Source organism: Pelodiscus sinensis, chromosome 26, assembly GCF_049634645.1.
Source record: "Pelodiscus sinensis isolate JC-2024 chromosome 26, ASM4963464v1, whole genome shotgun sequence".
NCBI classification, from domain to species: domain Eukaryota; kingdom Metazoa; phylum Chordata; order Testudines; family Trionychidae; genus Pelodiscus; species Pelodiscus sinensis.
The window spans coordinates 8989653-9006107 of NC_134736.1; the positions used below are offsets into that span (position 1 = coordinate 8989653).

General features: G+C 52.1%; 1 protein-coding gene across 29 annotated transcripts in view; it reads left to right on the plus strand.

Annotated features, from left to right (window-relative positions):
- ST3GAL4 (ST3 beta-galactoside alpha-2,3-sialyltransferase 4) overlaps window positions 1-16455 on the plus strand; it is a 162588-nt gene that overhangs the window by 134940 nt on the left and 11193 nt on the right. For 16 of the 29 annotated variants that reach the window (XM_014572778.3, XM_025183930.2, XM_075909656.1 and 13 more), the window contains 5 exons: window positions 4846-4924; window positions 10707-10788; window positions 12119-12199; window positions 12402-12499; window positions 13717-13777. In XM_014572778.3, coding sequence (XP_014428264.1) covers window positions 4846-4924; window positions 10707-10788; window positions 12119-12199; window positions 12402-12499; window positions 13717-13777 — 401 coding nt within the window. The remainder of the gene's footprint in view (window positions 1-4845; window positions 4925-10706; window positions 10789-12118; window positions 12200-12401; window positions 12500-13716; window positions 13778-16455) is intronic. The other 13 variants (XM_075909648.1, XM_075909651.1, XM_075909653.1 and 10 more) reach the window with 3 other exon arrangements.

The following is a 16455-nucleotide window of genomic DNA, read 5'->3' on the forward strand; positions in this document are numbered from 1 at the left end:
TAGATCCCCAGTTCAGATGGCCACTCCAGTGGGTGTCGGTGGCAGTGAGCTACCAATGCATGAAAAAAGGTAAATGTGGTCCCAGGATGTGTCTGGAGAGGGATTTCCAGTAGAAACAGGGAAATAATCATGCCATTGTAAGAGGCACAGGTGAGATCTCATCTGGAATACTGGCTGCAGTTCTGGCCACCCATGTTCAAGAAAGATGAATTCAAACTGGAACAGGTGCAGCTGAGGGCTGCCAGGTAGGTCAGGAGAGTGGAGAGCCCGTCTCATGAAAGGAAGCTACGAAGCTGGACTTTTCTAAACATGCACAAAGGGAATCTCATTGTTCACCAGAAATTCATCAGGGGCGTACACCAGCCAGGCACACGAGCTACTGAAGATGAACGCTGCTGGCCCAAGAACAAATGGGGCTAAAGGGACCCTGAGTAAACTGAGGCTGGAAATTAGAGGCAGGTTTCTAACCATCAGAGAAAGGAGGCTCTGGCACAGTTTCCCTCTAGGAACAGCGAGGGCAGCAGACCAGGCTGGTATTAAGTTGAAGCAGGCTGTATTTATGAAGGGGATTGTTTGAGGGGGTGGCCTGAGAGGGCAGGGGACTGGACTTGATGATCCTAGAGGCTCCTTTCAGTCCTATGTTCCTATATTTTGTACATGAGGTAATATCTTTTATTGGCCCAACTTGGGTTGGCAAGAGAGACGTGCTTTGTAACATGGCAAAGAAAAGCTGGTATCTTTTACCAGCAGAAGTTGAGTCAATAAAAGCTATTTCCTCATCCACCTGAGGTGTGTCACATCCTGGGACCATCATGGTTACATCAACAGTGTCAACACAATTAGTTAATTTTCACTTCTTATTCCCATGCTCGGTGTGTGTGCTCAGCAGATTCCTTTCATCTAGGACTCCAGTTCCTTTGTTCATTTGTTTTACAGTTTAATTGTGTTTACTAGGGGGCAGTGCCCCCTGCTCGCTACGGTAGCCAACCCTCTTGATTTTTGGGGAAGCAAGCCCAGCTCCTCTCCCCGCTCCCCACCTCCCGTGGCTGGGGGCTGCGCCAGCCTGGCCTCTCAGCCCCAATCCTGGCCATCTCCCAGGCCCGCAGGGCTGCCAGGCCACCCTGCAGTGGGCTGTTCTCAGGCTCCAGTTAACCAGTTACCCTAAGTGTCACCCAGTAAGGGTAATGCTTAGCAGGTAACCAGTTACCCATTCACATCCCTAGCTTGGGCCTTTCCACCATCCCGACAAGGAGTTCCACAGGTTGCCCATGAAGAATTAATTTATTTGTTTAAAATCTGCTGCCTTTCAGTTTCATTGGATGACATTCTTGTGTTGTGTTAGTGAAGGAATAAATAATATTTCCTTATTCAATTTTTCCACACCATTCATGATTTTCTAAATCTGTAACATGTTCCCCTCCCTGTCATTTATTTTCCAAGCCGAAAAGTCCCAGTGTTTGTAATGTGGAAGCTGTTCCTTACCTCTGCTCATTTCTCTTGCCCTTCTCTGGACTTTTTCCAAATCCAATATATCTTTTGACAGATGGAGCGGCCTGATCTGCATGCAGTATTCAAGATGTGGGCATACCCGGACTTTTTATATAGAAGCAATAGAATATTTTCTGTCTTACTGTCTGTTCCTTTCCCAATGATAATGTGCACAAAGCAATGTGCATTACGTTACATTTATCAACACTGAATTCTGTCTTCCCTTGTGTTGCCCAGTCACCAAGTTTTGTGAGACCCTTTGGAACTCTTAGCAGTCAGCTTTGGACTTAACTCTTTTGAGTAATTTGGTATCGTCTGCAAATGTTGCCACCTCACTGCTTACCCCTTTTTCCAGATCACTTATGAATAAGTTGAACAGTGTTGGTCCCAGTACAGACCCCGGGAGCACACCACTTTGCTTCCTGGAGTTAAATTGCTGTCCAAAGCGAGCATGAGTGGGAATCTTCTTCTAGGGCATATTTATCTGCAGAGACGGTCTGGGGCTGTTTGGTGGAGGAGGGATTGTTTTAGGCTATGATGGAGTACCGGGCAATGTTTTTATGATCATCTAACAATCAAACTCTAGGGGAGATTACAGCACCTTAATGTTCCCCCTAAATGGCACCCCTGTTGGTGTGGTCCAGGTGCACACTGCTGAATGCGGTGACGCGGTGGCACAGGAGTAAGGCTGCAGCTGTTGGTGCTGGCAGACATGGGTTCCAGTCCTGGGGAACGGTGTGTTCTTTTCTCAGGCTTGGACAGCTACCATGTGCCCTTCTGGCCTTGGAGTCCGTGTAGTCTCCCCGGGAAGTGAGGAGAGTCAGATGGTGAAAATTGCTGGAGTTAAACTGCTGTCCAAGGTGGGCCGTGAGGAGGGAATCTTCCTCCCAGGCATATTTATCTGCAGTGTCGGTCTGGGGCTGTGCTGTGGAGCATTAAGTAGGTGTTATCGGCTATGGTCGAGTAGGTGGATCCTGCCCACTCAGTCCCCTGCAGTTGGTAAGGTCACCCCGGGTCCTTGGTTACTTCTCTGTCTTTATCGAAGACTTGGGCAGCCCGGCGGGTGGCCAGATTGCGAAAGGCTCAAGCGATTGCTAATGAGAGGTGGCTTTCCAGATGGGGCCCACGCTGGAAGTGACTGCGAGTTAATGCTCTCTGGTCGCTCTTCTCTGCCGCTGCTGGAGCCTTGGTCTTTTGTTCACAGGCTCTTACGTTCCCTTAGCAAAGGAATAAATCCCCGTGTCTGCTGAGGCTCTGAAGAGGGCTCGGCACTGACTCCCGTTGCCCTGGCAGTGTTTGGGGATGTTCAGGGATGTGAGACTGCTCTGACGTTTGTCTGGGCCACGGCTAAGGAGCAGCAGGACAGATGCCTGAAGCCAAGGCCGTTCTGGCAGAGCGTCCTGGCCCGGTTTGCTGGCACCCTTCCTTGCTGCTCCAGAGGGGTGTCTTCCTCCACAGGGATCCTGCAGGTTTCTAGGAAACATGACTTGATGATGGAATTGTTCAGAACCAAAGTACTAAACCAAGTGACTGAGCTGTTGAAATTCACTCAGCTTGCAGACACCGGCTCTGACTAAAGTAAACGTGCTGTATGTGGGCAGGGAGGGACTTCTCCTTATATTTCCTTAATTAACCACAAAGTAGGGATGTTAAATTTCGATTAATCAAAGAATCGAGTAGTCGACAGAATTTCCAACGACTACTCGAGGAGTCAGTAGGGAGGGCACTTGCTCTCCCGCTGTGCCTTTGCCTTTGAAATGTATATGAGCCGCGGGTGGCTCTTGTACATTTCAAAGGGAGAGGCGTAGCAGTAGGGATGCCTCTGCCTCCCGCAGAGACGGTGCTGGGGGGAGCCAACTTTTAAGCCAGCTCCCCCCAGCACCAGCTCCTGCCTCCCCCCCTTGCTGCCTCTCTTTGATAGGAGCGACTAGTTGAGTGACTACTCAACTATCCAATAAGCTTATGCTTATCAGGTAGTCGGCTAGTCACTTACATCCGTCCCACAAAGTGATAATTAGGAATGTGATTTCAAACCTTTCCCCTGAGATCTTCCACCATGGTGCAGTCACCTGGTGCGTCCGAGGGCGGCGTCTTCCGGAGCAGAGGTATTTGGGAACTCAGGCAGCTGCAAGAGCAGAAATCTTTGGAAAATGCACAAGACCAGATGAGGGAGCAGGGCAGCAAAGGCAAATCTTGGAGCCCTTTGGGGCCGGGGGCTGCCTCCTTCCACATGGATCAAAGGAATCCGATTCTTTTCAAGGATACGGAATCGGTCATGAGGCACACAGCTTTAATACCTGCCTGTTCCGCCCGCTCTGCTCAGCTTCTTGGTGATGTCAGCATTGCAGCTGTCCGCTTGGTCAGGAGCTGCAAAACACATGTGCTGCTTGGTGCAGACCCAGAGGCAGACAGCCTGGGTGGTCGCTTTCCTTCACTTGACGTGCGTGCAGGTACCAGATTGTTTTTTAATAAAGGCGAATTGAAAATTAAGGTTGCCAATTGCTATGCATGCCCCATCCTGCAAAGTTAGGAAAAAGAAAAGTTGGGCTACTTCGGGTAATTTATTTTGGTAGCAACATGGAGAGAACTCTTCAGCGGGGAAAACTTTCCCCAGTGCAGCCTGAACTTACGACTCTTCACATTTTTAATTCCGACCCTAATGAGTAATCAATGTTTAGCAGCAGTATGCATCAGGGATTCCAGGGGAAGGGAAGCACGGTTATTAGTCTTGATCTACAGTACCTCCTGGAATAATATGCAGCTGCGTAAACATAATTTTATGTGAATGTGCATTAAAAGCACAGATGTATAGTTATTTTTTTGTAAGTTCTGTGAAAGTGCTTAGCCATTGACCCTTAGGATTTTCATGGCATTTAACATTTGGGAACTATACCTGCTTTTTTGGAAAGAGAAGCTGATACACAAGACATCTGAAGTCCTATTTCTGCCGCCTTAATACATTTCATTCACATGGAACAAAACCTTAATACAAACAGAAATTCTAGTGGTTTTGACTTTTTTTTCCTTGCTGAGCGGCACGCATAATGTAAACACCTATCGGTAATCTCTGCAAAGGAATCTTCAAAGCCTCCTTTTCAATAGTAACTTATCTGCTAATTCACCGAGCCGCTTTTGAATACCTGAGTGTGTTTCTGGATACTGTCTGGGATCAGCATCTGTGCTTAACTGCTTGCATCACTGTCACCAGGCCACACTAATGCAGTGGCTTCGATGGCACTGATTGCCAGCAGGCATGACTTCTAGTGCCAGGCTGAGTGGAGGGGCAGAGATGTGTGCAGGGGGACCAGATGTTCTGCCTGGCCGGGGCGACTCAAAGCGTGTTCCTTTCCCCTCTAGGTGACCAGCAGTGGCCGCGATGAGAGCAATAGCCACCGGGTGGTGCCTCACCTGCTGATAAAAATGATCAACAAGTCCCGTAAGTCCTCGTCACTTGGCGTTCTTTCCCTGCCACGGGGTTTGGAGGGTCACAGATGATTCATGTACGGAACCGTGTTTAAAGCTAATACTGACTGGTGGCACGAGGGGGACCCCCCCCATACACACACACACACTGGGGACAGGTCAAGGTGCATGTCAGAAATGAAGATGAGGCCGGCTGGCTTCAGGGGTCAGAGCCAGAATCAGGAGTCAAGAGCAGGGTTGGAACTAGGGATGGAAGCGACTAGTCAACCACCCGATAAGCATAAGCTTAGATAGTCGAGTAGTCACTCGACTAGTTGCTTCCTCCTCTGCCCTTGCTGCCTCTATCAGAGAAAGGTAGCAAGGAGGGGCAGAGGGGGAGCCGGCTTAAAATTTGGTTCCCACTAGCACTGCCTTGTGGGAGGCAGGGGAAGCAGAGGGGTCCCTACTGCTGTGCCTCTCCTTTTGAAATGTACAAGAGCCGCCGCGACTCTTGTACATTTCAAAGGGAGAAGCCCAGTGAGATAGCTTGTGCCCCCCTTATGGACTGATCAGGTAGTCAATGGAATAAGCAGGAGCAGGCTGGGGCCTGGGGCATCTGCCACCACTATTGGGCTGCGGAGAATTCCAAGCTATGAAGCGAGCTAGGCAGGCAGAGGGCAGAGCAGCCTCTGTCTGCAATGAGCCTGGGGCCCCCAAGCACCAGTTCCTGCCTGCCCCCCCATCTCTGTAGGAGGCAGCAAGGGAAAGGCAGGCAGGCCCACGGAGCCACCCCTCACGCATATCGGCTCCCGTCTGCCTCCCTCACTCTCCGCACTGTTGCCTTTCTGTCAGAGGCAGCAGCACGGGGATAGAGAGGGGCAGGTGGATCCGGTGCTTTTAAGCCAGCTCCCCACAGGCACCGCCTCCCCCCTCCCCCCCTTGCTGCCTCTAATACAAGCGGGGGAATGCATGTAGTCGACAGGATTAACCAGGAAGACCAGGCGTATCGGTTAATCATGTCGTTGTCTACACGTTGACATGCACAGTTGTCACTGCATCTGACCTGACCCTTTTTTCCCATCTCCCTCCTCCTCAGACCGGACTAAAATGGGCAGGGCTGGAAAAAAAAGGGAAATAAAAACTGCACCCCTACGAATCTATAACCCGTACACGACTGGAGTAGTGTGTAGTCTGGGGAGGTCCCTGCTTCCCTGTATTGGTCCCTGTATTGGTACCTACATGTTCTAGTGATGGGCAAATACAAACCGGTGGTAGGTGGGGGAGATGGAAGGCAATGGGGAAGTGCTTGGTGGATCCCAGCTGTTATTAGGGCCTTAGGAGACTGTTGTGACTGTTGCTGAGCAGGGGCCGGGTGCTTTAGCCCAGATCTGGTTGTGATCGGGTGGGTGACTCCGGATGAGCAAACACAAGGGCTGCTCAGGGCATGGGGCAGGCACATCGATCAAAGTCGATTAAACCGCTCAGCTTTGTCACTAGCGCCACCAGAGAGAAGAGTCAGCGTCAGCTAAGGGACCTGGCAGGGAGCTTTGATTCACAGAGTGCGAGTTGCTGAGCAGGAAGTGTCTGTTCCGCAGAAAGGGTAAACCTGACTCAGGTGCGAGTTCCCTTGGTGGTGGTCATGAGCACCTCACTGCTCTCTGGGGCTGTTGCTTGTGACTCAGATAGCCATGAGTCATCCGCTGCTTTATCTTTCCTGATCTCGCTGTGGTTCCTGTGTCCACTTTCCCCAGTCAGGTGGGCCATTGCTGGGAACCCGCTGATGAGAGCTGGCTGCCTGTGCACACCGTCATTATACCCATGACTCAGCACAGCTTCCTCTCTCCCCCCTTCGTCTGTCTCTCCAGTGTGTTTCTCATGCTGGACGCTGCTTGGGCTGGTGTTTCCCTTCACGTGGTGGGCCACTGCAGACTCTGGTCTCCATACTGCTGTTCCCCTTTAGTGTCTTTCACTGCGCTTGCCTTCTTTTCTCCTATTGCACCAACCCAAGTCTGGTCCTGGGCCTCTGGTGTTACTCCCCCTTGGAATAATGTGAGTGACGTTATCTCGGTCGCTGGATGAATCAACAGGCTTCTCTAGTGTAAGCGCTGATGCTCTCAATGATAGTTCTGGGACTTTGTCCTGTATTCTAGCCACAGTTTGACTTCAAAGCATGGCAAAGTTCAGCCCCCTAAATTGCAGGATCAAACCTTCAGGCTCCTGTCACCTGCTGTTGGATCAGGCACATGGGTCTCTCTATTGCTGCATCTTGCACTGAAATTTAGTTTGCCTGAGTGATCTTATATGGCTTGGTCTTTGCCATTGTGAACATTGTTTTTCCACACACTAGTGAACAGGCCCGTGCGGTCTAAATGACTTTTATTCTAGTTTAAAAAATGTCAAAAGTAAAAAACCCCTAAAGGTAAAAGTCTCTACATATGAGAACGAGAGCGGGAGAGAGCGCGGTGTGTGACACCGCTGTAACATGCTGCTTGAGCCGGGCCTCACACGATGGCAGCTGCCCCTGCAGAAGGGCAGGTTCCTGAGCAGTATAAGGGTGCCAGCTGAAGGAGGGAGGTGAGGACTTGGCGGGCTAAGCTGCTGGTTGTCCAGACCCCATGGAATCAAAAGTTCAAATCCCACTAGCATCACTCAGGCAGTTCCCTGTTATAGAGAGAAACGTGCTTCGCAAGGGCTCTCTACTCTAGCAGACATGACGAGATCTGTTGTTGGCTGTGAGCTGCAGCGAGACACGTTCAGAGCAGAACTCAGATGAAAACTTTTGAATGGAATACAATTAATCATTGGAGCATCTTACCAAGGACTGTGGAGGGGTTCCCATTATACTCAGAAGTCTTTAAACCAAGGCTGGGTGTCTTTTTCTAACATGCTGCTCCAGCTCAGCCTCTAGAACTGGGTTTGGTGCAGTAATCAAGGGAAGACATTTCTGGTCTTTCTGGTGTTGTGTAGGAGGAGGATCATTATGGTCCCTTCTGGCCTAGAAATCTATGATATGAAAGAAAGGATCAGTTGGATTTTCCATACAGGCACAGTAAGAAGAGGGAACCGCTGCTGCTCTGCAGAGAGCAGGGTTCATAGAATCCTGGGGTGGGAATCCTCAGGAGCCATCGAGTCCAGCCCCTGGCCCAAAGCAGGACCAACCCCAACTCTATCAGGGTTTGGTCAAGCCAGGACTTAAAAAACTCTAGGGATGGAGATTCCACCCCCTCCCTAGATAACCCATCCCAGTGCTTCACCACCTTCCTAGGGAAATAGTTTTCCCTAATATCTAACCTAGGATATTCCTAATATCCAATCATCCAGGACCTCCCTTGATCTCCACGAGTTTTCAAAGATAATGGCCAATGGCTCTGCAATCACATCAGCCAACTCCCTCAGCACCCTTGAATGCATTAGATCTAGCCCCATGGATTTGGGTATGTCCAGCTTTTCTACATGGTGCTTAACCTGTTCTTTCCCCACTAAGGACTGCCCACCTCCTTCCATACTGTGCTGCCCGGTGCAGCAGTCTGGGAGGTGAACTCGTCTGTGAAGACAGAGGCACAAAACGCAGCTTTTCGCACATCATCCATCCCTGGGTTACCTCCCTCGTTCAGTAAGGGTCCTACACCTTCCCTGACCACCGTCTTATTGCTAACATGCCTGTAGAAACCTTCATGAGAAACCACTGCCAGGGGAGCAAATATCCTGCTAGCATAAATGGACCAAAGTCAGTGATGCTGCATCCATTGACACTAGCAGAAAATTTCACCCAGAAATTGCATCTCTTCTTCCTTTGGAATGTCTGTATCTTCACGTGTACAGTTTAGGGAAGAGTGAGTTAGGCCTGGCATGAATCTGGCCCTGTACGTTCCAAGGGTGACTTGGAACTGGCGTTATATCCGAGACACTAGAGGGTAAATGGTCTGCGCACCAGTAAAGCATTTGACATCCAGCCCCACGACACCTTATTCAATATATGAATTTAAATCGCTCTGACGCTGCTGGGCTTTGCCTGTGAATTGAGACCTGGCTAAAAGGTTGTAAACCAAAGTCAGTGTATTGAGCTGGTGGGGAAGTCTCTGTCAGGGAGATCGGGGTTGGAGCTGATTTAAATTAATGTCTCTAGTTATGGTCTTGAAGAGGGAGCAAACAGGTCACAGGATTCATCCTTGGGGCATATTGCAAACTCCAGCGAGAAGTGAAATCCCGTGATTCTCTTGTTACACCCGTTTTACCCCCTGTTAAAAGTTCTGCATAGAAGACATCGAAGTTATTTCTGATTTACACCAATGTAGTGGGTTGATCCTGCAAGTTCTGGCCCTGATCCAGCAAAAGCCCCAATCTGGGTTTACATTTGAGCACGTGTGATGCTGTTGGCTTTGTTGCAGCTAATCACCTGTTGTAAGTCAGTGGTCCCTTCAAGCATGAGCTCGCTTTTTGAATTTAAGTGCAATGCAAGATCTACCTCAAACCCAAATACTCTTGCCCCACCTCCTTTGTGCCACTTCTCTGAGATCCCGCCCCGGGTCGCTCCATTCTCCCTCCCTCCTCCATCCTCCCTTACTTTCACCAGGCAGGGGCAGCGGATTGGGGCGCAGGCTGTGGTCTTGGGTGAAGAGATTCGGAATGTGAGAGGGGCTCTGAGCTGAGCTTGGGGCAGACAGTTGGGATGCCGGAGGGGGTTCTAGGAGCCGTCTCTGGGAGGGTGTTTGAATGCAGGGGTGCTTGGGGCTGGGGCAGGAGCCTGGGATGCAAGAGGGGGTTCATGACTGGGGTAGGGTTTCAGGATGTGGGCTCCGTCTGGGCACTGCTGACCTCAGGTGGCTCTTGGGTGGAGGTGCAGTGGGGCTAAGGCAGGCTCACCCCTTGCCCTGGCCCTGCACCATTCCTGAAAGCAGCCAGCAAACTGCATCCCAAGCCCTGTTGTCTCCCCCCCCCCTTGCTCTGTGGAGGTAGGATACAGGGTGAAAGAGGGGGCACTTTGACCCCTCTTCTCCCTTCCCTGTCCTGCACAGAAAGCAGGAGGCTGGGGGGCAGGGGGGAGAAAGAGAGGGAGGCTGCTCCAAGGCAAAGGCCAGGAGATGCGCAGCAGTGGGGGGAAGGGGTAGCTGAAGTGCCGGCATTTGGCAGCCTCTTGGCCAAACCAGTGAGGATCACCTGCCAGAGGCTCCAAGATGTACCGGTCGATCCCGATTTGTGACCACTGCTCTGTTAAGTGTGGGCTTTGTTGGATCGGGGGCAGGATGCGTATTGCTTTTACTGAGCCCGAAGTAAGAGCAGGCTGGGCCAGAGGCTTGTAGAGCTCTGCGATCCAGGGACAGGTCAGCAGTCCACAAGTGCGTGAGGCGGGCAAGCACATTGTTTAGGGTGGCTGGGTAGATTTAGCTCCAGAGGGAGTAATGGGCTCAGCTTAACCAGTGGAAAGCTGAGTCTGATCCTCGGGGTGATCTCCTCGGGGTTACGTGTGCGGGACTGGGGGCTGTCTCTGCAAGGAATGATGCAGATTCCACTTTCCAACGGCTTTTAAAACCAGCCAGGATGCAGCACTTGCTGCAGTGAGCAAAGAACAGAACAGGCAACCCTCAGGTTATCCCTCCCCGGTCGTCCACTGAGCGATGTTACTTATTTCCCCAGCTTCTTCCTGGGCATGAACATTCCCAATTTCTGCCAGGAACACCAAGTGGGGACCCTGAATCTGGTTCCCTGCTGGGCACAGGTGCAGTGCCTGAGATGAATTTCTTTCCTGCATGTGGTGAGGCAGCGGCAGCTCTACATTCCCAGCCTTACAACCTTCTCCTTGTCTCTCCCCGGTGTAGGATGGAAGATCCTTGCAGGGCTGGCACTAGTTCTGGGGATGGCGTGGTACTCCATATCCCGGGAAGAAAGGTACTTACATCTGTGAGTGTATTTCTTAACGTTTCTGTAGGGGCAAGAGGCTTTTCTCCCACACCCCCTTCCTGATGGTTTGGGACTCAGTCTCTCTGACATTAAGACAAGGTGTGGGGAGAGGCTATGCCCTCCATCTCAGGAACAGTGCAGAGCTGGAGGATGGGAGTTAAATGACTCTGCCTCTGGCTGGATAAGAGGGAGGCCCATCTAGTCTTGATCAGCTGGAGAAATGCACCTTGTCAGTTCATTCGACAGGATAAACGCAATTCTAATGTAACAGCACAACAGGCAAAGGACGCCAGTAAGTGCTGTCTTGTAATGGCAATGCGGGGGGGCCCAGCTTAAAATGATTTGGGGGGGATGAGTGCTTTCCTCCAAAGGGAAATTGGGATGATCCTGCAAAATCTGGGATTTAGATGAAGCATCTGAGCTTTGTCTTCAGTAAAGGGTAAATACCTGGCAACTTAAGTGAGGCCAAATCCTGGAGAAGTCGGTTTGCAGTTTTAAACAAGTGTTAGCGGGTCGAGGTAGACATCGGGGGAGCCTAGGTGTAGTAATGGGACTGAAGAATGTTTTTCCTAGCTGCCCACACACCCGAAGGGGTAAAGGAGAAGCTGAGAGGGCCAGGCAGCGTTCCTAGCTGAAGGTGTGAGGGTACGTCTAAACTACATCCCTTTATCGAAAAAGGGATGTAAATTAGACATATCGAAATTGTAAATGAAGCCAAGATTTGAATTTCCCGTGCTTCATTTGCATAATGGCAGCTGCAGCTTTTTTTCAAAAAGCCGCTTTTTTGGGGGGGGGGGAACCCGCAGTCAAGACAGGGATCTTTAGACAGAAATGGGCCGTTTCAAAAGATCCTGTAACCCTCAAAAAATGAAAAAAAAAATCCGCGGCCACCATTATGTAAATGAAGTGCGGGAAATTCAAAACCTGGCTTCATTAACAATTTCGATACGTCTAATTTACTTCCCCTTTTCGATAAAGGGATGTAGCTTAGACGTTCCCTGAGTGATGTCTCTGGTCTCTGCATGCTGCTTTCTCCCTCTGGTGGGCTTGGGAGCCTGGTTTTCAGCATATGGCAGACACTAGAGAGAGAGGCGCTGTTACCTACTAGGCATATGATTAGTCTTGGATGCTTTGAGATTCCCTCAGGCTCTGCCTCAGCTCCTCTGGCCACTGAGATGGCCTGCAGTGGCACAGGCCTGGAGGTGACATGGGAGGCAAAGCCTTAGGTACCCTCTGGCAGTGACATTCTCCCTCTCGCGTGCCAGCCATGGGAACGAAAGCACGGCCGTTCGAGCATTCGAAATCACCCTCTCTGCTGTTTGCCTTGTAGTTTTCCTTTCCCCGTGCAAGATGACAGCATGCTGTGTCCCCCAGGCGAGGTGGAAAAGAAAGCCACGCTGCTCCTAGGAAAGTGAGTAGCCGTCCCTCGCGGGCCCTGCTCCTTTGCAGGGTGGCTCTTTGCTCCGGGAGGATGCGAGGTGTGTGGGAGGGCTGACACCGCAGGCTGGAGGGTGAGGGAAAGGGCAGAGAACAGACTGTGACGTCGGCTGAGGAAGCCAGTTCCGTTCAGGGTTGTACGTTCTCTGCCTAATCCCGCTCTGTGTCCCTTGCAGTTACACACGGGATCACCCGCTGTTTTTACAGCTCAACAATTACTTTTGGGTGAAGACCCCATCGCCGTATGAGCTGCCGTACGGGACTAAAGGAAGCGGTAAGCAAACCTGCTTTCTTTGCCCTGGGGCACCCGGCTCTGAGCTGGGTTCATCGCAGCGTGGCACACAATAAAGAAAATACACTCTTCTCCGGTCGCTCCTGCCACCTCCTGTTTCTTACTGCAGTCTAACCCGTGGGGCTTTTCTACGTCCCAGTGTGGCCTGGTGGCTCACGCCTGCACTTGCTTATGGCTTTTGTGGCTATTTCAAGACCATGTGGGAGTTAATGTCTCATCCGCTGACCCCCATTTCAGTCAGGAAATTACTCACAGACAGTCAGTCATTGGGGTGTTCACAAGCAATATACATCAGCCGTTTGTTTCCCACAGTGTGTGGTTGGTTGTCAGAGTCACATGGCATTGATTCTGCTCCTCACTGGATTATTGATCTTTTCTGTGGGCCAGTGCTCCCCCCCCCCCCCCCACCCAAAAATGGTTTCTCACTTTTGCTCCATAGCCAAGTCATTAAAAACACAGATCCAGGCCTGGGTACTGTGGGACACCTCCAGATGCACCCTTTTGCGTGTGCGTCTGTATCACAGTAATTGCATTGAGGCCACCTTTTCCTAGTTGGCTTCTGAAAATATCCTGGGGGCTGTGCCGAAAGCCTTTCGAAAAGCAAGAGACAGCACGTCTGCTGTTCACCCCCCTTCGTTGGGCCAGAAACCCTCTCAAAGCAGGAACTGGCGTTGGTTTGACAGGATGTGTTGCGAACTGGTCCGTGCCGGCTATTCATCATCGTTCTCTAGATGCTTAGAAATTGATTGTGGCTGGTCCTGTTTCCCCTGCCAGCTCCAGAGACACCGTCCAGTTCTTGTTCAGTCGCTACAGACTTTCCTTCCTGCTGCCCTGTTGGTGCTGCCGGAGCCTTGGAGAGGATGCTTAGGCCTGGATGGGCTGCGGTGCCCATCCATTGGGAGAGAGCTGGGTGGCGCTCAGAGCCTCTTTGCCTCTCTCTAACTGCCCCCCACAGCCTGGCCGGTGGGCACATGGCAAAGCAGATTGGTTTGGAATGTGGCCAGGCCCCACTGCCTTGACCAGAGGAAGGGTGAGGTGGGAGCCGTTGACGGTGGGAAAGGGGATGATCCCAGGCAAGCAGCCCCCCAAGAGAAGTCCCTGGTATGTGGGGCAGCCAGGGATCTGGTGCCTGATATGGGCATCTCCTTGCGTCTGGGGAGGACGGGCCTTGCTGACTCCCCCCTTGTATTTCTTTGCAGAAGACTCTCTCCTCCGGGTGCTAGCGATCACCAGCTACTCGGTGCCCCAGAGCCTCCAAAGGTAATTCCAGTGCATGGACTGTGCCCGCTGGCGTGGTCGGTGAATGGTCATCACAGAGTTGTGGAAGGAGACGGGTCTGGGAGTGCTGGAGACTCACGTCCACGCTGTACCCCCCAGCCTGCTGCAGGGCAGAGTGGCAGGGCTAGCTCCGCCTCTGCCCCATGGGCTGTCTGATACCAGCGTGAGGGCGCAGCCACACAGCCCACTGGGCCTGTGGCTTTGCTGCCGGGCCTCTTAGGACCGTCGGTGGGTGGTGTGATTTGGTGTTGGGATCCCCTTGATGGAGCGCTCAGTCACTTCCTGCCAATCAGTAGCCGCCAGCCTGCATTAGGAGCAGGGTTTCAGGAAAAACCTTGTGATTTTGCATCTTGATTCTGTCCCGGTGGGGGGAGAAACCTGTGATGCTACAAAGTCTTCATGGCAAAACCAGGGAGAGAGACCCTATAAAAACTGCATGAGCACACTAGCCTAGTGGTTAGCGCCCTCTGCTGGGATATGGGTGATGCAGGCTCAGTTCCCCTCTCTGCACCACTGAGAGTAGGAACTTCCATCCGGGTCTCCCATGGTGGTTCGGGAGGTCCCTTGCTCGATGTGGCTTTGACTGTCATTTCCACCCCCGCGCGGAAAAGCCTTCCCAGTGTTGCTGCATTAGAACCAATGTTTCCACGAGAAGTTTTAGTTTTGACTAATCAGCATTTTCCACCGAAAACACGTTATGTGGGAAGCTCCCGCCCACCTCTCGGGGTGACACGTTTCACAGGCATAGGCCAGCTTAGGAGGTAGCGCCCACGTTGTCAAACTGCCTCCGGGGCTCTGAGGGGTGACTGCTGTCCTGGTCCATCACCACGGCTGCCCTTTCGGTCCTGATGCCGGGTGCGAGGTCAGGTGACATTCAGATCTGCTTCTCGTACTTGATTCCAGGGGGTTGGATCTGATCCAGATTCTCTTCGCTTTCAGACAAATTTGCATTGAAACCTCTGACACTTATAGGAGAATCATAGAAGATTAGGGCTGGAAGAGACCTCCGGAGTCATCAAGTCCAACCCCCTGCCCAAAGCAGGACCAACCCCAACTGAATCATCCCAGCCAGGGACTTAAAAACCTCCAGGGATGGAGATTCCACCACCTCCCTAGGGAACCCATACCAGTGCTTCACCACCCTCCTAGGGAAATAGTTTTTCCTAATGTCCAACCTAGACTTCCCCCACTGTAACTTGAGACCTTTGCTCCTTGCTCTGCCATCCATCACCACTGAGAACAGCCTCTCTCCATCCTCTTTGGAACCCCCTTCAGGTAGTTTGAAGGCTGCTGTGAAATCCCCCCTCACTCTTCTCTTCTGCTGAGCCCTCTGCACATTGCCCCAAAAGCCAGGCTCCCGGCAGGGATGGACATTTCTGAGGTCTGGGCTAACATCTCCTGTCCTGTCGGTGCATTCCAAGAAAATGGACCCATTGGTGCTCAGAAACGGGGCTGCCAAGAGGGCAGGGTCTCACTAATGGCAGGTCCCCGCAGGGTGGGTGGTGGTGGTGGGAGTGTAAGCGGGGGAGGGAAGAGGGATCACTACTCTGGCACATGGAGGGCACAGGTATCTCAATGCTGCCGTTGCCCTCTTGTGCTTTCCTTCTTCTCCATTATCTGGGCTCAGGCAGTCGTGCAAACGTCCACCATCCATGCCCACCGCACCGCGCCGGAGGAGTCTCTTTCCTGCCACCCTCTCCTGCCATGCCGCCGTCAGCAGGTTCTCCGCATTCATCCTAAAGCACTGCTCATCCCCGACCCCCGGGAGGACAGCTCAGCTGCTGGCTGCCATCAATCCAGTGGCCCAGAGATGCCAGGGGGTGTCGCTGTGGCCCAGGGCTGAGCTGTCCTCCCACCATTCGTAGTTCCTGGTGGAGAATCCTCCAGGCCTCTCACCTCTCTCCTTAGAACCAGCATCCACTGTTCTCCTTCGGGAACTTGCCAAAAGATGGACCTGCTTGGATGGACTTGGGCTGGTGTCTCGGGGGGATGGGGATCATGCTGTCCCTGATGTACACTGCAGGGAGAGGGCTTCTCCCCACTTGCACTGAGCCCTAACCCATGTCTCCCCACCGTCTGGCTGCAGGTCTGGCGCACCGCCAGCAGGTGGTACTGCTGGGGCCACCTCCCACCACCAGGCTTCCTTTAACCCAGTGGTTCCCAAACTTTTCGGCATCATGCCCCCTTTTTGACTTTTGAGGACACCCCCCCCCCATAGCAGTAAAACTTGTTGAGCAAAAAAAAAAAAACTTGCCCTTTTAAGAGCAGAGCAGGCATTGCCTTTTTAAGTTGGCCATTTTGAAGACTGCACAGGATGCCTTGTGCTCCCCCCCCCCCCAATGTTCTTCATGTCCCCCAGTTTGGGAACCTGCATTAATCCGTGGAGGGGAGTTTGCCTTTTCCATCTCCTAGGTTGGCTGCCCCCTGGAGGTGCCACCAACCCCGAGCGGTGCCCCTTTGCAAACACCCCCACACCAGTCCCTGCTATTCTGCTCCTTGCTCCCCTTAAGAGCCCAGGCTGCCAGTGGCATGCGGCTGCTGGGCAGATTTCTGAGGGGCACAAATGGGCACAGGAGGCTTCTCTGGAAGAAACGGCTCAAACGTGCTGCCTCCCGGCAGCCTCGGCAAGACTGGAGTTCTGAGACTGCGCCCCATTCCTG